Consider the following 25,690-nt stretch of genomic DNA (forward strand, 5'->3'; position numbering starts at 1 on the left):
TGTTCTGTTTATCTGGCAAAGCATGATGATACAGTGAGTGCTGTGAAGAGGAGAGTGTATCCAAGGCAGAAGCTGTAGTGTCTTTTATGACCCAGTCTCAGGAGTGACACCCCAACTCTTCTTCAGAAGACTACAGTGTTTTGCTGGTCACATGCACCAACCCTGGTACAACATGGGGAGGGACTACGCAAGGGTGTGAACGCTGGGTGGAGCATTACTAGGCTCACCTTGGAGGCTGTATACCACAATGACTCTTAGCCTCTTCTGTGTATGTTCCACCCTTTTGATCCTCTGTGCTTTGTTCTAAATTATTATTTTTTGCAATTTGGGGTGTTAGCTTTTATCCACAGGTACCTGGGTATTTTTCATTGTGCACCAAGCACTGCATTTGTCAAGTCGTTTGTAGAAATCATTTGAGGACTAAGATGATATAATCTTTCCCTAAAGAAGATTTAACTTTTTGTTTTTGTTTTTGTTTTGTTGTTGTTAAGACAGAGTGTCTCTCTGTCACTCAGGCTGGAGTACAGTGGCTTGATCTCAGCTCGCTGCAACCTCCACCTCCCAGGTTCAAGCGATTCTCATGCCTAAGTCTCCCGAGTAGCTGGAATTACAGGTATGTGCCACCACACCCGGCTAATTTTTGTATTTTTAGTAGAGATGGGGTTTCACCATGTTACTCAGGCTGCTCTCAAACTCCTGACCTCAACTTATCCACCTGCCTTGGCCTCCCAAAGTGCTGGGCTCACAGGCATGCGCCACCGTGGCTGGTCATTTGTTTTTGAGACAGAGTCTCGCTCAGTTGCCCAGGCTGGAGTACAGTGGCGAGATTTTGGATTCGCCCCTCCTAGGTTCAAATGATTCTCCTGCCTCGGCCTCTCAAAGAGCTGGGATCAGAGGCACCTGCCACCATGCCCGGCTAATTTCTGTATTTTTAGTAGAGACAGGGTTTTACCACGGTGGCCAAGCTGGTCTTGAACTCCTGACCTCAAGTGATTTGCCCTCTGTAATCTCCCAAAGTGCTGAGATTAGAGGTGTGAGCCACCGCCTTTTATTTCTGACAGATGCTTGGTAGCACTGGCAGTTTAGGGTCACATCAATTTCATGTCAAAGACTGCTATCAAGTCCAGGCCGTTCTGCAATTGTATAAGCTTGCACGAGCACAGCTCACCCCTGTGTCTATAGTGCAGCCCTTTAGGGTCTCAACTCAAACAAAGGATGCATTCACCAGGCATGGTCTTGCCCCAGCTAAGCCCCGAATTCCAACTCCTGTCACTCAGCATAAAGAGCAACGCTCAGCTCTCAGCTGTGCAGCTTTGCATTGCTCCCCTCCCTGGGCCCCATCCTCTTCTACCTCCTGGCCCAGTAAGGCTTCACTATCTTGTTAACTTTCTGAGACTTTCAAACATGTTTGTAACGTTTGGTCCAGTTTTTCTAGTTGTCATCAGCAGGAGGGGGGCCAGAATTTCCTTGTTTGACATTATTAGAAGACCTTGCCCATGATTTTTTGAGTAACAAAAAGTTAAAATTAATAGTAAATGTTTTACGACCAAGAAGGGCTTACATTGGTTATAACTCTCCAGCTAAGGTAGGTACACTGGAAGACAACATGAGTGGCAACTGAGGCACGGATTCTGGAACTAGACTGGGCGGGTTCTTTTCCTTTCTTTCTACAGGATTAGGGCATGGATGGAGGCCAGCTTGATAAACTTCCTGGCAATAGAGTGACTCATGCATGCATCTGCTGTGAAGAGTACAACTCTGACTATGCCTCTGCAGGGCAGTCTCTCTAGACGCCTTTGACCGCATCCCCTCTGTACCACCCCGATGTCAGCTATGCACTTACCTCATGGAATGGCTTGTTCATGTGCCCATGCAAGTGAGAACCACTGGCTCTAGCACAATGGTTGGACACACGAGGCCTTCAAGAAGTGTCTCATTGAACCAGTGCCAACACTGAGATAGAGACTCCAAGAAGTGGGGCAGGCTTAGGTGTAGATATTAAGTTCAAGTTGGAAACATCTGCCAGATGTCCAAGGAACGCTGATGAGCAGGCATCAACATGCAGGACTGAAGCACAGGGCCGGAGGGGGCTGGGGTGCGGCTGCTGGGGAGGCAGCCACAGACAGGTGGTAGCGGGAGCTGCAGCAGCCAAGAACGCAGTAGGCGGGTACAGCGCGTGTGGAGAAAGACAGTGGCTGACGACGCAGCCCCTGCGAGACCTAAGTCCCAGAGGGAAAAGACCCTCTTCTGAGAAGGATGTGTCAGTGACTGAGAAGAGCCAGGAGAGGGGAAAGCTAAGGACATTAACATAGAAAGCCTAGTTTGAAGGTGGAAAGGGCCAGCATTATGAATACTGCAGACAAGTTAAGGAAAACACAGACTGAACAGAAGCCTCCTCAACTAGGGGAAGTGCGGGAGGACCAGGTCCAGAGACAGCAGATTCGAGGGCTGCTGGGAGGGAGCATCCACGACTTTGCTTGACTGGATGTCTGGAGAGGTGCCTTGAACAGCAGGAGGACATGTGTCACACATTCCCCGAGGAAGCATGAGGGAGTAGGAAAGAGCAGGTTGGGGGGATGTGTGGGGAGATTTGGGCCTGTTGAGTTTCAGGTGCCTGTGGGCCATTCATGAGATGATGTTAAGTAAAAACACCTGGACACATGATCTGGCGCTCAGAGAAGCAGTCTAGGATGGAGCTATGGACTTGGGGGTCACAGACGAAACAGATACATGGAATTTTCAGAGAGCAAGTCCCATTCCAGTTCCTGTCCCCAAATCCTGTGTCATAGCCCAGGTTTGTTTCCAGAGACACACTCACCTTCCCTACATCAGAGCTGATGCTGAGGCCCTTGACAAAGCCGTCCCCAGAGGTTATGGGCTTCTGCCCAGTCAGCATTTTGAAAATGGAAGACTTCCCGGCCCCATTGATGCCAAGAAGGCCAAAGCATTCTTGTGGTGGCACAGTGAAGGACACTTTGTTCACAGCCAGAAGGGGTACCTTCTGGACGTAGATCTGGGACACACAAGACAGGAGATGCAGTGAGGAGGCTGCAACGCGATCAGCAGTCCAGCAATTGCACTGTGCTTGCTGCACACCTGCTCTGGGCTAGGTCCCAGCTGCTCTCTGGCTCACGTGGCCTCTCCTGTACCCAGGCTCGGACTTGCCTTTTCTCAGCTGCTACTCCAAGCAGGGCTTATTAAGGTCTTTCTCTTCTCCAACTGTCTTTGCAAATTGAGAACTTAGTTCCCTAAGATAGGCCCTTTCCCTTCTGTCCCTAAAGCTAACAAAATATTTTTGATGTTGCCTGAGGGTTTGTTTCTGATTTTTTTTTTTTTTTTTTTTTTTTGGAGATAGAGTCTCGCTCTGTCACCCAGGCTGGAGTGTAGTGGTATGATCTCAGCTCACTGCAACCTCCGCCTCCTGGGTTCAGGCAATTCTGTCTCAACCTCCCGAGCAGCTGGGACTACAGGCCCCCACCACCACACCCAGCTAATTTTTTTAAATTTTAGTAGAGACAGGATTTCACTGTGTTGCCTAGACTAGTCTCAGACTCCTGAGCTCAGCCAGTCTGCCCTCCTCAGCCTCCCAAAATGCTGGGATTACAGGTGCGAGTCACCATGCCTGGCCTTGATTTTGTTTTTAACTACTGGTAACCACAGGGAAACACTAAGAATAACAAACTTGCGGGGAAATGGTACAAAGTTCGTGGATTTTTTTTTTTTTTTTTGAGATGGAGTTTCTCGTCACCCAGGCTGGAGTGCAAAATGGCATGATCTTGGCTCACTACAACCTCTGCCTCCCGGGTTCAAGCAAATCTCTAGTCTCAGCCTCTTGAGTAGCTGGGATTACAGGCGCCCACCACCACACCTTACTAATTTTCCTTAATTAGTAGAGATTAATTTTTAGTAGAGACAGGGTTTCACCATGTTGGCCAGGCTGGTCTCAAACTCCTGGCCTCAAGTGATCCACCTGCCTCAGCCTCCCAAAGTGCTGGGATTACAGGCGTGAGTCACCGCACCTGGCTCACATCCTTGCTTTTTGAGATTCATGGCTCTGGTGTCCCTCTCATCCCAGGCCCTCTTGTCCTCCAGGGGACCACAGAAGAAACAATGGAGGGCTAAGATGTAAATTTCTGTCTCCGGGTACACAAAAGAACTCACGTGATTCACTCCGAGGCACTTGCCAACACTCCACACCTGCGGGCAGGGCTGGGCGTCCTTCATTTTACTGATTCCTTATGCAAAGGGCCCAAAAGAAGAATGTTCATGACTTTTTAAAGCCAAGTCTGACTTTACCTTTGATATTTCTTTAACAGCTAGTGGATTTTTCTCACACAAATTTTCCAAATAAGTCTGGATAGTTTTTGCCTCCTCTTCCACATCTTGGTCTTCAGGCACTAATGCTACTTTGTGCAACACTGCCTACATTCCAAGACAAGGAGGGAAAATGCAACTGCTTTTGCAATGGTAGGAGGTAGAGATTGAAGGGACCAACAAAGGCTGGATCCTCTCTTGAAGGCCTTGAAGGTGCCCAGCTGACACTAGTTCTCATAAAAATGTGCACCCCTATCTCAGAAGCAACTACAGGTATCAAAGACTGAACTCAGACTGCCATGACCATGATATGGTGGACATACAACAACATGGCGTCAACGTTCGAGGAAAGCTAGAAGACTTATGACCTGGGGATGTCAAGATATAATAAAAGCATATTTTCTACAGTTTCCTCGGGTGGTCTTGGCCTCTGGAAAATACTCAAACCAAGAGCTGACTGGGCAGAACTTTCTCCCGTCTGGCTCATGTCTGTGGGGTAAGAGGTGTTCCAGAAGGTGACTGGTTTTAGGACTCTCAGGTAATTTTTTTTCTTTTTTTTGAGATGGGAGTCCTGCTCTGTTGCCCAGGCTGGAGTGCAATGGCGTGATCTGGGCTCACTGCAACCTCCCTCTCCCAGGTCAAGCGATTCTCGTGCCTCAGCCTCCTGAGTAGCTGGGATTACGGATGCCCACCACCACGCCCTGCTAATTTTTGTATTTTTAGTAGAGACAGGGTTTCACCATGTTGTCCAGGCTGGTCTCAAACTCCCAACCTTGGGCGATCCACCCGCCTTGGCCTCCCAAAGTGCTGGGATTACAGGTGTGAGCCACCGCACTTGGCCTCATCTCAGGGTATTGTTTCTATTCATTGATGAGCAGGCCTTAAAGCCCCACAGGTGGCCAGCATCATGAACAGGGCCTAGGGACTAAGCCCAAGCCTTCTTCCCTCTCTGGGAGTCCCTGGGCACGAGCTGTCACCTCTCTGCTCTGAGATGGGACCAGATGATCTGCAGGCTCCCTCTGATGCTGAGAATCAAGGCAGCTACAGACCACAGGAAGGAAGCTATGGAGCCAGGCCCTGGATTTACGCATTGACCTACTCACCAGATATTGCCTCATGCAGAAGTTGCACACCCTGGTTTTCGGTTTCCAGAACATATTGGTTTCAACAAAGAAAAGCAGGATGATGTACACAGGTCCTGATATCGCCACAGTCGTGAGGTACTTCCCCATACCTAGCGACTCGCACGCATAGATGTTCTTTTGGATCACATATCCTCTGCTAAAATAGGATAAATAGACATTATTAAAATCTGGGTGACCTTCAGGCTACAAGGCAATTCCTCACCTTTACATACAGTAGGTGAATTCCTCTTACAACAAATACTATTTAAAGGAAGCATTATTGTCATCAGTACCATAACCACATCCCAGCAAATGGTAAACATGAGTAGTATTTTGTTTCCCTTGCTATAACCAATGTTCTGTAAAAATAATGTAATAAAAGACTTCTTTCGTGTTGTATATAAAAATATATTCATTTTTTCTTTGTTATCTCAAAAATGAAGTAAATAAAAGGGTTCTTCCTATCCATATCACAACTGTTTGAAATACACAATATTTACATGTTAGGTTCTTCCATCAGTCATTAACCTCCCTGTAACTACGACTGGCCACTCACGTGAAAAACACTCAGGAGCCTCCATACTCTTTCTTTTTTTTTTTTTCTGAGAAGGAGTCTTACTGTGTCATGCAGGCTGGAGTGCAGTGGCATCAGTTTGGCTCACTGCAACCTCTGCCTCCCTGGTCCAAGTGATTCTTCTGCCTCAGTCTCCTGAGTAGCTGGGATTATAGATGCCCACCACCAAACCCAGCTAATTTTTATATTTTTAGCAGAGATGGGGTTTTGCCATTTTGGCCAGGCTGGTCTTGAACTCCTGACCTCAGGTTATCCAGCCTCCTTGGCCTCCCAAAGTGCTGGGATTACAGGTGTGAGCCACTGCACCTGCCTCAGAATACATGTATTTTAAAATTATACAATAAGGGCCAGGTGTGGTGGCTCACACCTGTAATCCCAGCACTTTGGGCGGCCGAGGCAGGCAGATCATGAGGTCAAGAGATTGAGACCATCCTGGCCAACATGGTGAAACGCTGTCTCTACTCAAAATACAAAAATTAGCTGGGCATGGTGGTGCACACCTGTAATCCCAGCTGCTTGCGAGGCTGAGGCAGGAGCATCGCTTAAACCTGGGAGGTGGAGGTTACAGTGAGCCGAGATCACACCACTGCACTCCAGCCTGGTCACAGAGTGAGACTCCATCTCAAAAAAAAAAAAAAAATTATACAATAAATACATGTTCATTGGAAAAGAGAGACAAGTAGGAATTAGAAAGTATAGGCACCTCTCCACTCCCCAAAACCACTGCTACGGTTTTGTGCATGACCCTTTCATATTTTCTAGATACCATCTTCTAAAATGAAAATGGAATGGCACTATGCATTATCTTCTCCAATTCACTTGTCACATTTCATAGTATATAATGGACATGGACCATATCAGGATATGCAGGTCAAAATAATTCTTTGGTTTTGTTTGTTTGTTTGTTTTGAGACGGAGCCTCACTATGTGCCAGGCTGAAGTGCAGTGGCGTGATCTCGGCTCAATGCAACCTTTGCCTCTCAGGTTCAAGTGATTCTCCTGCCTCAGCCTCCTGAGTAGCTGGAATTACAGGTGTGCACCACCACGCTCAGCTAATTTTTTGTATTTTCAGTAGAGACAGGGTTTCACCATGTTGGCCAGGATGGCCTTGATCTCTTGACCTCGTGATCTGCCCACCTCAGCCTCCCAAAATGCTGGGATTACAGGTGTGAGCCACCGCCCTTAGCCCAAAATAATTCCTTTTGATGCCAACATCATTTTATATTGTAGGTATGTACCATAATTTGTTAACCAATCTCTTTTTTGTATATGTTTGTTATTTATTTTTAATTTTATAAAGCAATACTAAAATAAACATTTATATATTATATATGAACACATACATACACACACACATATATATATAACTTCTGCAAGATAAATTTCTAATTTTTAGAAGATAATTGGGCCAAAGGCATGCACTTTTAAAATTTAATAAATAGTGCCAAATTGTCCTCAAAAAAGTTTGATCTTACCACTAGCCTCTGAGGATGCCTGTTTCCCATTCTGTTGATAATACTAGTTGTTACCTGTCTATATAGCTCTATATAGCTTCAGGTAAAATTAGGCATATTTTCATATGGTTATTAGACACTGGATTTTTTTTTTTTTGCCTGAGCAACAGAGCAAGACATTGTTTCTTCTAAAAAAAAAAAATTAGGGGAGGGGCCCAAAGGCTGTTTGAAAGTCTGTGCTGGGGGTGTGGCCACAAGAATCCTGACTGTCCCCTGGCAGGTGGTTACCCTGTTCTCTACTATCCGCCAGCACGACTATCAGGGAACATGCTGCTGCAGCAGCCTCCGAAGGCACCCTCCCTTTGGACAGAGGCCAAGCCTGTTTGCTGCTCTTTTCTGGGGAATCTACAGGAGGATCACATGAGCCCAGAAGTTTGAGACCAGCCTGGGAGACATAGAAGACCCCCACCTCTACTAAAATACAAAAATTAGCCTGGCATGGTGGCACCTGCCTGAAGTTCCAGGGAAAGAGTGAAACCTGACTTCTAAAAACAAAGGAAAAACTATTCTCCTACATTTTCCTCTAATCCTTAAGTTGTTTGTTGTTTATGTTTAAGTATTTAATCAACCTGGAGTGTATTTGGCGCATAAAGTAATGTAATATTACTCCAAATGGACAGCCAACTGTTCCAACACTATTGATTAATCTATTTTTTATTGATTTCAAAGTGCAATTTTTAACATTAATAAAATTCCTATATGCTATTGGCTATTCTTGTGCATTTGTCCTTCCCAATCAGCTTAAATATATAAAATACCATTTATCTTTTTTTTTTTTTTTGAGACAGAGTCACCCAGGCTGGAGTGCAGTGGCATAATCTTGGCTCACTGTAACCTCCGCCTCCTGGGCTCAGGTGATTCTCCTGCCTCAGCCTCCCGAGTAGCTGAGACTACAGGCACATACCACCACACCTAGCTAATTTTTGTATTTTTAGTAGAGATGGGGTTTCACCAAGTTGGCCGGCTGCTCTCAATCTCTTGAGCATGTGATCTGCCTGCCTTGGCCTCCCAAAGTGCTGGGATTACAGGTGTGAGCCACCTCACCCGGCCTGATGTTTGTATTTTTAGTAGACACAGGGCTTTGCCATGTTGGCGAGGCTGGTCTCTAACTCCTCACCTCAGGTGATCCATCTTGGCCTCCCAGATTGCTGGGATTACAGGTGTGAGCCACTGCACCAAGCCAAGACCCTGTCTCTAAATAAATAAGTAGTACAAAATAAAAAATTACCTCAAATCCCACCAACCCCACTGTCCTATGATAACTAATTATTGTTAACAGTTGGGTGTGTGTCTTTCCAAGTTTTCTTTACTAAAAATATATAAACATACGTATGTATTCTAGAAAAATTGAATCTCCATGTACATACTTTTCTGCACTTTGCAGATCTGTTTATGAACTCTGTTTTATTTCGCTGGTCCCATTATATATCTTGTTGCTCTTACAACGTTGTCTGGATTAATATAGCATTATAATGTCTTGATATCTGATGGAGCTAGTACCCATCTTGTCCATCGTCTTCAACAGTTCCTTGGCTATTCTTGGCCCTTTATATTTCTGTACACATTTTAGAATCAGCATGTCACATTTCATATACATCCATATGAGAAAAAAGAAAGCTGACTCCTACTGTGTATCAGACACAAAAATTAATTTCAGGTAGGTTATAGATATAAATGTGAAAAGCAAAAATACTATCAAAGAATCTGGAGGACACTATGCTAACTGAAATAAGCCAGGCACAGAAGGACAAACACTACATGATCTCAATTATACGTGGAATATAGAATAGTTGAACCCACAGAAGTAGAGAGTTAGAATGATAGTTACCAGAGGCTGGTGGGATTAGGGAGTTGGGAGGGAGGTAATGAGGAGGTGTTGATCAAAGGACATAAAGTTTCAGATAGGAGGAATAATGCTGACCTCTATTGTAGATAATGTTAAGATCTATTGTAGCTCTCATCATTATTGAATACAATAGATCTCAAGATGTCTTGATATCTGATGAAGCTGATACTCCCATCAGATATTCCAACAGGGTGACTACAGTCAATAACAATGTATTGTGTACCTCAAAATCTCTTTCTTTTTCTTTTCTTTTTTTTTTTTTTTCTTTTTTGAGACGGAGTTTCGCTCTTGTTACCCAGGCTGGAGTGCAATGGCTCGATCTTGGCTCACCGCAACCTCCGCCTCCTGGGTTCAGGCAATTCTCCTGCCTCAGCCTCCTGAGTAGCTGGGATTACAGGCGCGCGCCACCATGCCCAGCTAATTTTTTGTATTTTTAGTAGAGAAGGGGTTTCACCATGTTGACCAGGATGGTCTTGATCTCTTGACCTCGTGATCCACCCACCTCGGCCTCCCAAAGTGCTGGGATTACAGGCTTGAGCCACCGGGCCCAGCCTCTTTTTTCTTTTTTATTTTTTGAGACAGAGTCTTGCTCCGTCACCAGGCGCCAGGCTGGAGTGCAGTGGCGCGATCTCGGCTCACTGCAACCTCCGCCTCCCAGGTTCAAGCATTCTCCTGCCTCAACCTCCCGAGTAGCTGGGACTACAGGCACGCACCACCGAGCCCAGCTAATTTTTGTATTTTTAGTAGAGACGGGGTTTCACCATGTTGGCCAAGATGGTCTCGATCTCTTGACCTCGTGATCTGCCCGCCTTGGCCTCCCAAAGTGCTGGGATTACAGGCATGAGTCTCTTTCTTTTTTTTGAGACAGAGTCTCGCTCTGTTACACAGGCTGGAATGCAGTGGCTCTATCTCAAATCACTGCAACTTCTACCTCCCAGGTTCAAAGGATTCTCGTGCCTCAGCTTCCTGAGTAGCTAGAATTACAGTGGAATGCTACCATGCCTGGCTAATTTCTCTATTTTTAGTAGAAATGGGGTTTCACCATGTTGGCCAGACTCGTTTTGAACTTCTGGCCTCAAGTGATCTACCTGCCTTAGCATCCCAAAGTGCTGGAATTACAGAAGTGAGCCACTGGGCCTGGACTTGAAAATCTCTAAGAGAAGAAATTTGAAATGTTTCACCATCAGAAGTGACAGGTAAGAGAAGCTGTGGATATGTTAATTGGCTTGATTTTCAAAAATCAGCTTGATTTAAACATATCACACTATATACATACATCAAAACATCACGATGTTTCCCATAAATGCATACGGTTATGATTTTTCAATAAAAAATATTAATTTTTAAAAGTCCACTTTTATGAGCATATTCTTAGTGACAATTAAAATACAATGGCAAGACAGTAAGATGCAGCTAAAGCAGTTCAGAGGGTAGATAGATATACACTCACATTAGAAGAAAAAGTTCTCAAGTAAACAACCTATACTTCTACCTTAAGATAACACAAAAAGGCCGGGCACGGTGGCTCATGCCTATAATCCCAGCACTTTGGGAGGCCGAGGTGGGTGGATCACAAGGTCAAGAGATTGAGACCATCCTGGTCAACATGGTGAAACCCCACCTCTACTAAACATATAAAAAATTAGCTGAGCATGGTGATGCGTGCCTGTAATCCCAGCTACTCGGGAGGCTGAGGCATGGGAATTGCTTGAACCCAGGAGGCTGAGGTTGCGGTGAGCCGAGATCACGCCATTGCACTCCAGCCTGGGCAACAAGAGCCAAACTCCGTCTCAAAAAAAAAAAAAAAAAAAAGATAACACAAAAAAGAACCGCAAAATAAACCTAAAGCAAGTAGAAGGAAGGCAAGCATAAAGAGCAAAAATCACCAAAACTAAAACAAAAGCGATAGAGAAAAGTCAATGAAACCAAAAGTTGGTTCTTTGAAAACAGCAGTAAAGTTGATAAATCTCTAACAAGACTGCCAGAAAAGCAAATATAGCCAATAATAGGAAGGAAAACAAGGATATTACATCACTACAGACCCCACAGACATTAAAATAATCATAGAGGAATATTATGAACAACTTTATGCACATAGATAAGACAACTGAGCTGAGCTAAAATCAACCTATTCTTTGAAAGCCACAAATTACCAAAACTTATCTAAGAAGAAATACATTAAACTGAACTATTAAATAAATTGAATTTGGGCTGGGTGCAGTGGCTCACACCTGTAATCTCAACACTTTGGGAGGCCAAGGCAGGTGGATCACAGGTCAGGAGTTCAAGACCAGCCTGGCCAACATGGTGAAACCCTGTCTCTACTAAAAAAATACAAAAATTACCTGGGCATGGTGGTATGTGCCTGCAATCCCAGCTACTCTGGATGTTGAGGTAGGAGAATTGCTTGAACCCAGGAGATGGAGATTGTAGTGAGCCAAGATCGGGATCGAACCACTGTACTCCAGCCTGTGCGACAGAGAAAGACTCCATGTCAAAAAAAAAAAAAAGAAAAGAAAAGAAAAGAAATTGAATTTGTAGTTAAAAATCTTCCAAAACAGAAACTTTTGTCTTTTCAACAAATGGCACTGAGACAATTACACATATACGCAAAATAATGAATTTGGATCTCTACCTAACACTATATAAAAAATTAACTCAAAATGAATCAAAGGCCTAAATGCAAGAGCTAGAACTCTTAGAACAAAATGCAGATGTAAATCTTCCCTATCTTAAATAAGGCAATGGTTTCTTGTATCTAAAACACAAAAGAGAAGAGAACAGATAAATTGGTCTTTGTCATAATTTCATAATTAAAAGCTTTTGTTCATCAAGGGATACTATCGAGAAAATGAAAAGATGGCCAGGTGCAGTGTCTCACATCTGTAATCCCAGCACTTTGGGAGGCCGAGGCGAGTGGATCTTGAGGTCAGGAGATGGAGACCATCCTGGCTAACACAGTGAAACCCTGTCTCTACTAAAAATACAAAAAAATTAGCAGAGTATGGTGGCATGCTCCTGTAATCCCAGTTATTCGGGAGGCTGAGGCAAGAGGATCACTTGAACCTGGGAGGTGAAGGTTGCAGTGAGCCGAGGTCATGGCATCACACTCCAGCCTGGGCAACAAGAGTGAAACTCCATCTCAAAAGAAAAGAAAAGAAAAGAAAGGAAAAAAGTGAAAAGACAACCTGCAAATGGAGGAAATTTTTGAAATTGATATATTTGACAGGGCTCTAGTATCCAACTTTATAAAGAATCATTGGCTGTGTGTGGTGGCTTATGCCTGCAAGTATTTTGGAAGGCTGAGGTAGGGGGACTGCTTGAGGCCAGGAGTTCAAGACCAGCCTGGGTAACATAGTAAGACTACTGTCTCTATAAAAAATTTAAAAATTAGCAGGGCTCAGTGGCACGCACCCATAGTCCCAGCTATGCAGGAGGCTGAGGTGGGAAGATGGCTTGAGCCCAGGAGGTTGAGTCTGCAGTGAGCCATGATTACGCCACTACACTCCAGTCTGGGTGAGTGGGTGACAGAGTAAGAACTGTCAAAAAAAAAAAAAAAAGAATTCTTGGTTGGGCACAGTGGCTCACATCCACTGTAATCATAGTACTTTGGGAGGCTGAGGCAGGACGACTGTCTGAGCTCAGGAGTTGAGACCAGCCTAAGCAACATGGTGAAACCCCATCTCTACTAAAAGTAAAAAAAATTAGCCAGGCATAGCAGCATGCACTTATAGTTTCAGCTATTTGGGAGGCTGAGGCAGGAGAATTGCTTGAACCTGGGAAGCAGAGATTGCGGTGAGCTGAGATCGTGCCATTGCATTCCAGCCTGGGCGACAGAGAGAGACTTGGTCTCCCCAAAAAAAAAAAAAAAAAAAAGAATTCTTACAACTTCATGACAAATAGCCTAACTAAAAATGGAGAAGGGATTTGACTAAATAGCTCTCCCAAGAATAGCCAAAAAGCACATGAAAAGATGCTCAACATCATTAGTCATTAGGGAAAGAAAGATCAAAGCCACAATGTGATACTACCGTATACTCATCAGAATAGCTCTAATATTCTGGGCTCAGTGGCTCACGCCTGTAATCCCAGAACTTTGGGAAGCCAAGGTGGGCCAGTCACCTGAGGTTGGGAGTTCAAGATCAGCCTGACTAATATGGAGAAACCCAGTCTCTGCTAAAAATACAAAATTAGCCGGGCGTGGTGGCACATGCCTGTAATCCCAGGTACTGGGGAGGCTGACGTAGGAGAATTGCTTGAACTCAGGAGGCGGAGGTTGTGGTGAGCCGAGGTCACGTCATTGCACTCCAACCTGGGCAACAAGAGTGAAACTCAGTCTCAAAAATAAAGAAAGAAAGAAAAGAAAAGCTATAAAAACTTTTTTAAAAAACAGATGGGGTTTTGCTATGTTGTTCAAGCTGGCTTCGAGCTCCCGGACTCAAGCGATCCTGCCACCTCAGTCTTCTGAATAGCTGGGACTACAGATGCATGCCACTGCACATGGCTTTACAATACAATATTCTAAAGGAAATTAAAAAGTGTTGGAGAAGGGGGCATATAATTACCACCAGAACTGCCCTGTAAGACATGCTGAAAGGAGGCCAGGCACAGTGGCTCATGCCTGTAATCCCAGGACTTTGAGAGGCTCAGGTGGGTGGATCACCTGAGGTCAGGAGTTTGAGATCAGCCTGACCAACATGGTGAAATCTCGTCTCTACTAAAAATACAAAATTAACCAGGCATTGTGGCACAATTCTCCTGCCTCAGCTTCCTAAGTAGCTGGGATTATAGCTTCTCAGGAGGCTGCCAGCTACTCAGAGGGCTGAGGCAGGAGAATTGCTTGAACACGGGAGGCAGAGGTTGCAGTGAGCTGAGATTGTGCCATTGCACTCCAGCCTGGGCAACAGGAACAAAACTCCGTCTCAAAAAAAAAAAAAATTGCTGAAAGGAACCTTTCAGGTTGAAATGAATCAAGGTGGTTCATGCCTATAATCCCAGCAATTTGGGAGGGCAAGGCGTGAAGATCACTTAAGGTCAGGATTTTGAGACCAGTCTGGCCAACATGGTGAAATCCTGTCTCTACAAAAAATACAAAAATGAGCCAGGCGTGGTGGCGTGCGCCTGTAACCTCAGCTACTCTGGAGATTGAGGCATGAGACTCACTTGAACCTGGGAGTCGTAGATTACGGTGAGCTGAGATCACGCCACTGCACTCTAGCCTGGGTGACAGAGCGAGACTCTGTCTCAGAAAACAATAAAAATGAACGGCTGGCTGGGTGCAGTGGCTCACACCTATAATTCCAGCACTTTGGGAGGCTGAGGCAGGTGGATCATGAGGTCAGGAGTCCAAGACCAGCCTGGCAAACATGGTGAAAATACATCTCTACTGAAAATACAGAAATTAACCAGGTGTGGTGGCAGGCGCCTGTAGTCCCAGCTACTCGGGAGGCTGAGGCAGGAAAATTGCTTGAACCTGGGAGGTGGAGGTTGCAGTGAGCCAAGATTGCATCACTGCACTCCAGCCTGGGTGACAGAGTGAGACTCTGTCTCAAAAAAAAAATAAAAAAAAAGAATGGCTAATAGTAATTTGATGCTACGTGAAGAAATAAAGGTCTCTAGTAAAGGTAAATACATGGATAAATATATTTTTGGACATACAATACAGAAAGATGTAATTTTGTAACATCAATAACAAAGAGAATGGGGACAGGGCTTTATAGAAACAGAATTTTTGTATATTATTCAAGTTAAGATGATATAATTCAAATTAGAGTGTTCTAACTCTAGGATGTTGAATGTAATCCCTGTGGTAACCACAAAGAAAATAAGCCAATAGTTATAGGAGATACACAAAAGGGCCAGGCACAGTAGCTCACGTCTGTAATCTCAACACTTTGTGAGGCCAAGGCGGATGGATCACCTGAGGTCAGGAGTTTGAGAGCAGCCAGGCCAACATGGCGAAACCCTGTCTCTACTAAAAATACAAAAATTAGCTGGGTGTGATGGTATGTGCCTCTAGTCCCAGCTACTCAGGAGGCTGAGGCAGGAGAATCGTTTGAACCTAGGAGGCGGAGGTTGCAGTGAACCAAGATCACGCCATTGCACTTTGTCTCAAAACTCCATCTCAAAAAAAAAAAAAAAAGAAGATACACAATAGGAAATAAGAACTCGATGAAAATGTTTCATATAAGGTATTTAATCAAATTCAAAGAGACATAGAGTGGAATGTTGATCACCAAGGGCAGGGGGCAGGGGAACGGTGAGTTATTGTTTATAGGGTTCATAGTGTCTGTTTTGCAAAATGAAAGAAGTTCTGGAGATGGATGTGCTAATTCACAACAATTTGAATGTACTTAATGCAACTGAACTGTACACTTTAAAATAGCAAATTTCAGTTGGGCACAGTGACTCATACCTGTAGTCCCAGCACTTCTGGAGGCTGAGGCAGGTGTATCACGTGAAGTCAGGAGTTTGAGACCAGCCTGGCCAACATGGCAAAGCCCTGTGTCTACTAAAAATACAAAAATCAGGCTGGGTGAGGTGGCTCACACCTGTAATCCCAGCACTTTGGGAGGCTGAGGCAGGGGATCACTTGAGCCTAGGAGTTCGAGGTCATAATGAGACCTCATCTCTACAAAAAATAAAAATAAAAAAACATAAAATACTCTCAATGGAAGTATTTAGCTGAAGATCAGAAACACCTGCAGAGAGAATCAAAGACATGGGTGTGGATCAGGAGATATTATGTAGAGTGCAACTCAGAGAGACAAAGAGTTGGAAAATATTTAAAAAGTTAAAATTTGGCTGGGCATGGTGGCTCACGACTATAATCCCAGCACTTTGGGAGGCCGAGGCAGGTGGATCACGAGGTCAGGAGTTCAAGACCAGCTTGGCCAACATAGTGAAACCCCATCTCTACTAAAAATACAAAAAATTAGCGGGATGTGGTAGCAGGTCCTATAATCCCAGCTACTTGGGAGGCTGAGGCAGGAGAATCACCTGAATCTGGGAAGTGGAGGTTGCAGTGAGCAGAGATTGCACCACTGCACTCCAACCTGGGCAATGGTGTTAGACTCCATCTCAAAACAAAACAAAAAAAAGTTCAAGTTCACATAGTAGAGTGATAAGATCTAATATGTCTAGTTGGAGTTCCAGAACGAGAGGAGATATTTGAGCAGAGGCCCTGTATGAACATATAATAATAGCCGGGGATTCTTTTTTTTTTTTTTGAGACTTGCTCTGTCACCCAGGCTGGAGTGCAATGCCACACTCTCAGCTCCCCACGACCTCCGCCTCTTGGGTTCAAGTGATTCTCCTGCCTCAGCCTCCCACGTAGCTGGGATTACTGGTGCACGACACCACGTCCGGCTAATTTTTGTATTTTTAGTAGAGACGGGTTTCCACCACATTGGTCAGGCTGGTCTCAAACTCCTGACTTTGTGATCCATCCGCCTCGGCCTCTCAAAGTGCTGGAATTAGAGACATGAGCCACTGCACCCGGCTGGGGAGTCTAAACTCATGGAAGATGTCTATAGGCAGACATCAATCAAATGCCAAGTCAAATATGCATCTATCAAAATATCACATGTATTCCATACATACGCACATTATGTATCAATAAAATTTGTTTAAAGGCCAGGTACAATGGCTCACACCTGCAATCCCAGCACTTTGGGAGGCTGAGGTGGGTGGATCAGTAGAGGTCAGGAGCTTGAGACCAGCCTGGTTAACACGGTGAATCCCCATCTCTACTAAGAATACAAAAATGACCTGTAATCGCAGGCACTTTGGGAGGTCAAGGCAGGCAAATCACTTGAGGTCGGGAGTTTGAGACCACCCTGGCCAAAATGGTGAAACATTGTCTCTACTAAAAATATAAAAATTAGTCGGGTGTGGTGCCAGGCACCTGTAGTTCCACCTACTCAGGAAGCTGAGGGCAGGAGAATTGCTTGAACCTGGGATGCAGAGGCTGCAGGGAGCTGAGATGGCTCCACTGCACTCAAGCCTGGGCGACAGAGCAAGACTTCGTCTCAAAAACAAATAAATACATATAAATAAATAAATAAATAAAAATTAGCCAGGCATGGTGGCACATGCCTGTAGTTCCAGCTACTCAGGAGGCTGAGGCAGAAGAATCACCTGAACCCAAGAGGCAGAGGTTACAGTGAGCTGAGATCTCACCACTGCACTTCGCTCTGGACAACAGAGTGAGACTCTGTCTCCAAAAAAATTTTTTCGTTGGTTAAATTTACATAGACTAGAAAGACCATCATTCTCAGCAAACTGACACAAGAACAGAAAACCAAACACCGCATGTTCTCACTCATAGGTGGGTGTTGAACAATGAGAACACATGGACACAGGGAGGGGAGCACTACACACTGGGGTCTGTTGGGGGGAAACAGGAGAGGGGACAGCAGGGGGTGGGGAGTGAGGGAGAGATATCATGGGGAGAAATGCCAGATATAGGTGAAGGGGAGGAAGGCAGCAAATCACACTGCCACGTGTGTACCTATGCAACAATCTTGCATGTTCTTCACATGTACCCCAAAATCTAAAATACAATTAAAAAAATTAAAAAATTATTAATCCTCGTTAAAAAAAAAAAGAAAGACTGGTAGAAAATATCAAATAAAGTAACATATAAGTTTGAATATAATATAAATACTTGTAAATAGACTAGGCGTTCCAGTTAAAAGACAAAGATTGCCCTACTGGATAAAATACCTTTTCTCATCACCACCCTCTAGCTGGGCACAGCCTCCCGGGCAGTATACCTTCAGTGTTCCATCAAAGCTGTCCTAGAATTGAGCCTGCGTGCCTGCTTCATGACACTAAGACTATTTGGTGGATGAATCTGCCACCCCAGAGCTGCCTCATCTGGGGAATTCTTTTTATTTATTTATTTTTTTATTTTTTTATTTTTATTTATTTATTTATTTTTGAGACGGAGTCTCGCTCTTGTTACCCAGGCTGCAGTGCAATGGCGCGATCTCGGCTCACCGCAACCTCCGCCTCCTGGGTTCAGGCAATTCTCCTGCCTCAGCCTCCTGAGTAGCTGGGATTACAGGCACGCGCCACCGTGCCCAGCTAATTTTTTTGTATTAATAGAGACGGGGTTTCACAATGTTGACCAGGATGGTCTCGATCTCTCGACCTCTCGACCTCGTGATCCACCCGCCTCGGCCTCCCAAAGTGCTGGGATTACAGGCTTGAGCCACCGCGCCCGGCCGGGAATTCTTTTTAAATAAAATAATAAACCTTCTTTATTGTTTAAACCTGCTGAGTTGGGATTATCTGTTATTTGCAGGCTAAACCATCTCAAATGATACAATATCTTTTTCTGTTTTTCATTCCTAGACATTTCTGCTAAAATTATGATTGTTGAATGATACTATTCACCAATATATCTGTTGCCCGAGCAAGGCAGATGGCTTGAGGTTGGGAATTTGAGACCAGCCTGGACAACATGGTGAAACCTCGTCTCTACTAAATATACAAAAATTAGTCAGGAGTGGTGCCAGGTGCCTGTAGTCCCAGCTACTCGGGTGTCTGAGGCAGGAGAATTGCTTGAACCTGGGATGCAGAGGTTGCAGTGAGCCGAGATTCAGGTATCCCTGTTACCGGAAGTACAAGTCAGAGGCTGGAAGGCCATGCAGTGAGGTTGCTACATAAAAGATTAAAGATTCAAGCAATGTTTAGATAGATAACATTTCAAATCCCTTCTGACCCTAAGAACCTCAGAGTCTTACAGTTTTATACGTGCTCACCTTATGAAGACATCCTCCACGGTGGTGACAGAGGCCCCAAAGCTGGAGATGCCCAGCTCTACCTGCCTCAGTTCCAAGTCAGTAAACAGAGATTCAAACCTGGAAGAAAAGAACTGGTTTTACTCCTGAAAGGTGTAAGGTGAATCCCTTTTATCACTGCCCTTGGCTCTCTACTGGGAAAAAGCGCAGGCTTTGGAGTCAAGAAGATACTTGTTCACAGATCAGCTTTGTCACTAGCTTTGTAACTACGTGAACTTGAACAGTGCGGGTCATAGCATTTACTCTGGAAGTTTCCTGTAAGGATTAACCTAAAACACATCTACCATGTCACATTGGCAAGGTAATTATTAACTCATTTTTGTTTTTAAGTCAGTTACGAGAAATGCCCTGAGTAGAAAAAGCAAACAATTTTTGGAACACTTACTAAATGTCAGGGGCCCTTCACAGCTTTTTTACCTATTAACTCTGTGGATGCTTTCAACAGCTCTTCAAGGACAGTGCTGAGAAGTTAAGAAACTTCCCTGAGGCCACACAGCCAAAAGTAGCAGAGCCAGGAGTCTAGCTCAGGCCCTCCACCTCCAGAGAGAGTGATTTTAATTGTTATCTAAGTGAGGAAAGGAACTAATTCTTACTAGTCTGCTAATGTTGAAACCTTTCTCAAACACGCTTTCCATTCTTTTTGGAATTAAATGAATCGTGGCTTTTTGTGTGATGTTAAGAAATCCATCATAATCTTCTACAATGAAGGTTTCTATTCTCTCACAACCTAGTGTCCAGCTTATAAGAAACCAGAGACACACGCCAGATGCCTATATGAGGTCTGCAGGGTGTGTCCCTGTGGGCAGACTATGGTTATAAACTAATCATGGCTGGGTGCCAGTCTAGACTCTGTCACTTACAAGTTTTGTGACTTTCAGCTACTTATTTAACCTTTCCAAATCTTTCCTCACCTGTAAGACAGATATTACTTAATTCAAAAAGTTGTTGTAAGGATGGAGAAAAATGTAAAGACACCTAGCAAAGTAGCCAGCCTGTGTTAAACATCCAGCAAATACTATTTACTGAATATGATCAACAGTCATAGCCTCAGTGTGTTCACTATCTTGCTCTTCACTCAGTTTCCAGTTACTGATATTGTACTCATGCTATTGCTACTGTCTTGCCAACAAGATAAGTGTATCCCTTTTTAAAAATTTGAGGCAAAATTTATGTAAAGTATCTTGTTCTTAAGTGTACAGTTTGAGTTTGACAAATGTGTAATCTCACCCTAATCAAGACACAGAACATTCCATCACCCTAGAAATGCCCCATGTCCCCTTTGATGAGTCCCTCTTTTGCTCTCGGACAACCAAATGTCCTGTATTTTAGAATAGTTTTGCTGCTTCTTCCTTTTCATGAAAATGGAATCATATGGTCTTTTCATCGCTTGCTTCATCCATGCAACATGTTTTTGAGGTTCAACCATGTTGTTACATGCATTAACTCGTTCCTGTTCATTGCATAGTGGCATTCAACAAAAGGAATATATCTATTCTCCTGTTTACAGACACTTGGATTGTTCCCGTGTAAGGATGCCAATGAATAAACCGGCTATAAATGTTCTTTTGTGGCCGGGCGCGGTGGCTCACGCTTGTAATCCCAGCACTTTGGGAGGCCGAGGCGGGCGGATCACGAGGTCAAGAGATTGAGATAATCCTGGTCAACATGGTGAAACCCCGTTTCTACTAAAAATACAAAAAATTAGCTGGGCATGGTGGCGTGTGCTTGTAGTCCCAGCTACTCAGGAGGCTGAGGCAGGAGAATTGCCTGAACCCAGGAGGCAGAGTTTGCGGTGAGCCGAGATCATGCTATTGCACTCCAGCCTGGGTAACAAGAGGGAACTCCATCTCAAAAAATAAATAAATAAATAAATAAATAAATAAATAAATAAATGTTCTTCTGTGTGTCCTGTGTCTGGACATATGCTTTCATATCTTGGATAATATAGTAAATAAAAGATAGCTGCAAATTCTTGGCTCCTTTCCCCACTGAGAGGTGGCCTTTAATTCCCTTTTATCTGGACTGGCCTTAGTGTATTGCTTGTGTGAGAGGATGCAACGCAAATAATGGAGGTTGGGTAGAAGGCTTCGGGTATCTTGATTTCTCTTTTTTTTTTAACGGTGAAAAGATATACATATATTTAGAATTAGCCAGCTGGACTCAGTTTAGATGATCCCAATTTTGTTGGCAACATCCAAAGCATCGTAATCAGGAGCCAGTGGAACGTACGCCTTCTTCTCTCCATCAGGCCGAATCATGGTGTTGGCCTTGGCCACATCAGTGTCATAGAGCTTCTTCACAGCCTGTTTGATCTGGTGCTTGTCAGCTTTAACATCCACGACGAACCCAGGTGTGTTGTTGTCTTCTACCTTCTTCGTGGTAGACGGAAACTTGATGATAGCACAGTGGCCAAGCTTGTTCTCCTGGGGGCGCTCTTTTGAGGATATTTGGGCTGCCTCAGAGTCGCAGTGTCTTGGGCCGACGGAAGGTGGGTGACCTGCGGATCTCCTTTTTTTTTTGTGGCTGTGGACACAGTGAAACCAGGCTGAATCCATGCCAAGGCACAGACATATGAACAAAGCCATACTGGAACCTCCAGCTAAGTCCACTCCCCGACTTGTGTTTTGTTAAGGACTTTTATGTCTATGCCCATGAGGAACATTAGTCTGTAATTTCCTGTTGTCGTACCTTTTCCAGGTTTTGGTATCAGGGTTGTGCTGCCCTTGAAATGAGTTGGGAAATGCTTCCTTCTCTATTTTCTAAAAGATTGACATTATTTTTTTCTTCATTGTTTGATAGAATCTGGAGTTCTTTTTGGGAACCCTTTTGATTGCAAATTCAATTTCATGAATAGATATATGGTTATTCAGATTTTTCTGTTTCATTTTGTAAGTTTTGGTAAGTTGTATTTTTTAAGAAATAAGCCCATTTTACCTAAATTGTCCAATTTATTTATATATGCTATTTTATTATTAGCCTTTTTATAAGTCTAGATTCTGTAATTATAGCAGTTGTTTCCTTACTAATGATAGTAAATTTTCTTTTTTTCTTTAATGGTCTTGCAATTAATGTTTTGTCATTTAATGGTTTATCAATGTAATCTATTTATCAATTTTACTAATCTTTTAAAATAACTTTTTGTTTTTTAGCATTTTGGCTTTTCTCAGTTTTCTTTTTGTTTCTTATTACATTATTTTCTCTCCCTAAATTTTTCATTTATTCTCTTCTACATAATCTGAGTTTAATTTTCTCTTTTTCTCTTATCTTTTCAATTGGAAACAGGTAATTTTGAGATCCTTTTCTTTTCAAATGTAAGTTTTTAAAAGCTATATATTTCCCTCTAAACAACACTGCCTCAGTAGCATCTGAAAATTTTTGATATGTTGTATTTTCATCATCATTTAGTTAAAAATATTTTCCACTTTTTTTTTTTTTTTTTTGAGATGTAGTTTCACTCTGTCACCAGGCTGGAGTGCAGTGGCATGATCTTGGCTCACTGCAACGTTTGCCTCCTGGGTTCAAGCGATTCCCCTGCCTCAGCCTCCCGAGTAGCTGGGACTACAGGTACGCAACACTATGCCCAGCTAATTTTTCTGTTTTCAGTAGAGACAGGGTTTTATATTGGCCAAGATGGTCTCAATTTCTTGACCTCATGATCCACCCGCCTTGACCTCCCAAAGTGCTAGGATTACAGGTGTAAGCCACCACGCCTGGCCTCCACTTTTTCTTTGACCATGAGTTATTCGGAAGTATATTGTTTAACTCTCAAATATTTGTCAATTTTCTAGACATCTTATTGTAATCAATTTCTAATTTAATTCCATTGTAGTCAGAGATCATAATCCATGTGATTTCAATTTTTTGAAACTTATTTGGACTTATTTCACAAGAGCACACCCTCCCACTAAAACTGGACAAAAAATATGTGAAGCCATTTCAGATATTAAGCATTAGGAAGTCCAGAACCATGAATGATTCTCGAGAGAAGAGAAACACCAAAGAGAGACCTATATTTGCCCCAGCTCTTTGGCTTGGGCACTTTCTAGACCATGGCCCAGAAAAGTAGAGGCAAATGAGAGTGTAGTGGCAGTGGTCTTGCCGAGCTGAGAAGGCAGAGATGAGAGGTCAGAGCTCCTGAAATGTCTGGACTTTGTAGGACTAGTATAGCAGAGGAGAAGCTGGTAGGGGAGGGAGGGCCCCAGTAATCCACTGTGGTAAATATCCCATAGGCACTTGGAGAGAATGGGTATTCTGCAGCTGTGGCACATAGTGTCCATCTATAGGAAGTAAGTGTGACGACAGTATTATCGAAATATTTTATATCCTTAATGAGTTTTTTGTCTACTCATTCTATGAATGAGGAAAGGTGCTGTAATCTCCAGCATAATTGGGATTTTGACTTAGTCTATTGTTGTCAACATTCACTTCATGTGTTTAAGCTCTGTTATGAGGCACATTCATGTAAACAACTGTTATGTCTTCCTGGTATATGGACTCTCATCATTATGCACTGTCTCTATCTCTGTGGCGTCACTATTCTGAAAAAATGGCCTGACAATTTCTGACCTCCCTGATTGAGCAAGGCACTCCTCACATTAAGAAGTGGTGCTTACTTCCCCTCCTCTCTGACTGCTCTAAGCAATAGAATGTGACAGAAGTGACATGTTGGTATTTCTGAGCCCAGGCCTTGAGAGGTTGGCTGTCTTTGCTTTCTTTTGAAACATGCACTCTTGGGATGCTTCCTGTTGGAACCTAGCTGTCATGCTATGAGACACCCAGGCCACACTGAGAAGCTACAAGGAGGTGTACTGGATGCGCCAGTCAGCAGCCCTAGTGAGCTCCCACTGGATAGCCAGTGCCAACGTCTCAGACACGAGAATGAACCATCTCGGATATTCCAACCCATTCTAGGCCCCAGATAACTGTAGCCCCAGCCAACATTATTTAGAGCAAAACGTCTGTCCAGTTGAGCCCAGACAAGCTACAGAATCATGATAGGCAGTAAAATGGTTGTCACATTAAATCAGAAAATTTGGGGATAATTTGTTACATATTATACAACTGAAACAGAATTTGGCACCAGAAGCACTGTGACGAAGACCTACAACATGTGGCATGCCTGTGGGACCCGACAACAGGACAAAAGGCAAGAGGAGCCTCAAGGGAACTCTAGACAGAGGCTGGAAGAACAGTGAGGAAATTGTTATTTCTCATGTTATTTGGTGCAGAAGGTTTGGCAACACTCTTACCTGCAATAACATAAAAGATTAAAAGGGTATTTAATGAACTTGTGGATAAGTGCCTATGGAGATTTCCAGTCACAATGTTGAAAGTGCTGACTGGTTTATTTTTGCTGCCTGTGATTAAACCATGAGAGAAATAAATTTAAAAAGGAAATAATCAGGCTGGTGCAGTGGCTCACACCTGTAATCCCAGCACTCTGGGAGGCCAAGGCGGGTGGATCACGAGGTCAGAACTTCGATAACAGCCTGGCCAATATGGTGAAACCCCATCTCTACTAAAAATACAAAATTTAGCTGGGCGTGGTGGCACGTGCTTGTAGTCCCAGCTTTCTGGGAGTTTGAGGCAGGAGAATCACTTGAACTTGGGAGGCAGAGGTTGCAGTGAGCCAAGATTGTGCCACTGTACTCCAGCCTGGGCAAAAAAGTAAGACTTCATCTCAAAAAAAGGAAAAAAAAAGGAAATAAATATTTAGCAGAAGTTTAGAGAAAACAGACTGGGCATGGTGGCTCACGCCTGTAACCCCAACACTCTGGGAAGCAGAGGCAGGTGGATCACCTGAGGTCTAGAGTTCAAGACCAGCCTGGCCAACATGGTGAAATTCTGTCTCTACTAAAAATACAAAAGTTAGCAGAGCGTGGTGGCAGGTGCCTGTAATCTCAGCTATTTGGAAGGCTGAGGCAGGAGAATCACTTGAAACTGGGAGGCGGATGTTGCAGTGAGCCAAAAGAGTGCGCTCCAGCCTGGATGAAAGAGTGAGACTCTGTCTCAAAAAAAAAAAAAAAAAAAAGAGAGAAAGAAAAGAAAATAGAGAGGGCCCAGGGCAGTCTTTCCAGTTTGCAAAAGGTTCTCAAAGTTCTCAGAACAAAAATAAAAGCCAAAATGATGCCAACAAAATACTTTTTCAGGATAAAAATCAGATTAACTGTGCACCTATAAGGTCCTTTGCCAAGACCTCAGAAAGGTTTAAGAGCATACCTCTCAAATGTGGTGTGCTGAAGCTGACTTACATAAGCTCTTGACAGCCAACTGTTAAATTTTCAGAAATTCTGTGAGCTGGTTGTTACAACTATTTTAAAAAATCAAGTCATAAGAATTTAAAATTGACAAATCACAGTCAAGGTGTTAATACTCACTGATTCCTCATTCTTTTACTACATTGTATTTAATATATTGTTTATGTTCCTGAGGTTAACTCTACTGTCTTTAGGGTAGGAATATTATAGAGTGTTACTGAACATGTCTTCCCAATGCCACAGTCAGTAATT

General features: G+C 43.6%; 1 protein-coding gene across 1 annotated transcript in view; it reads right to left on the reverse strand.

Moving 5' to 3' along the window:
- Positions 1–25,690, reverse strand: part of LOC105709678 (ATP-binding cassette sub-family A member 17-like) — a 75,984-nt gene that overhangs the window by 12,227 nt on the left and 38,067 nt on the right. Inside the window, 5 exon segments of the mRNA XM_064362739.1 lie at positions 2,819–3,013; positions 4,297–4,418; positions 5,414–5,595; positions 19,143–19,241; positions 21,411–21,653. Of these exon segments, the coding sequence (XP_064218809.1) occupies positions 2,819–3,013; positions 4,297–4,418; positions 5,414–5,595; positions 19,143–19,241; positions 21,411–21,653 (841 nt within the window).

This window comes from Aotus nancymaae, unplaced genomic scaffold (genome assembly GCF_030222135.1).
Source record: "Aotus nancymaae isolate 86718 unplaced genomic scaffold, 86718_ANA_hifiasm-v0.15.2.pri h1tg000049l, whole genome shotgun sequence".
Taxonomy (NCBI): Eukaryota; Metazoa; Chordata; class Mammalia; order Primates; family Aotidae; genus Aotus; species Aotus nancymaae.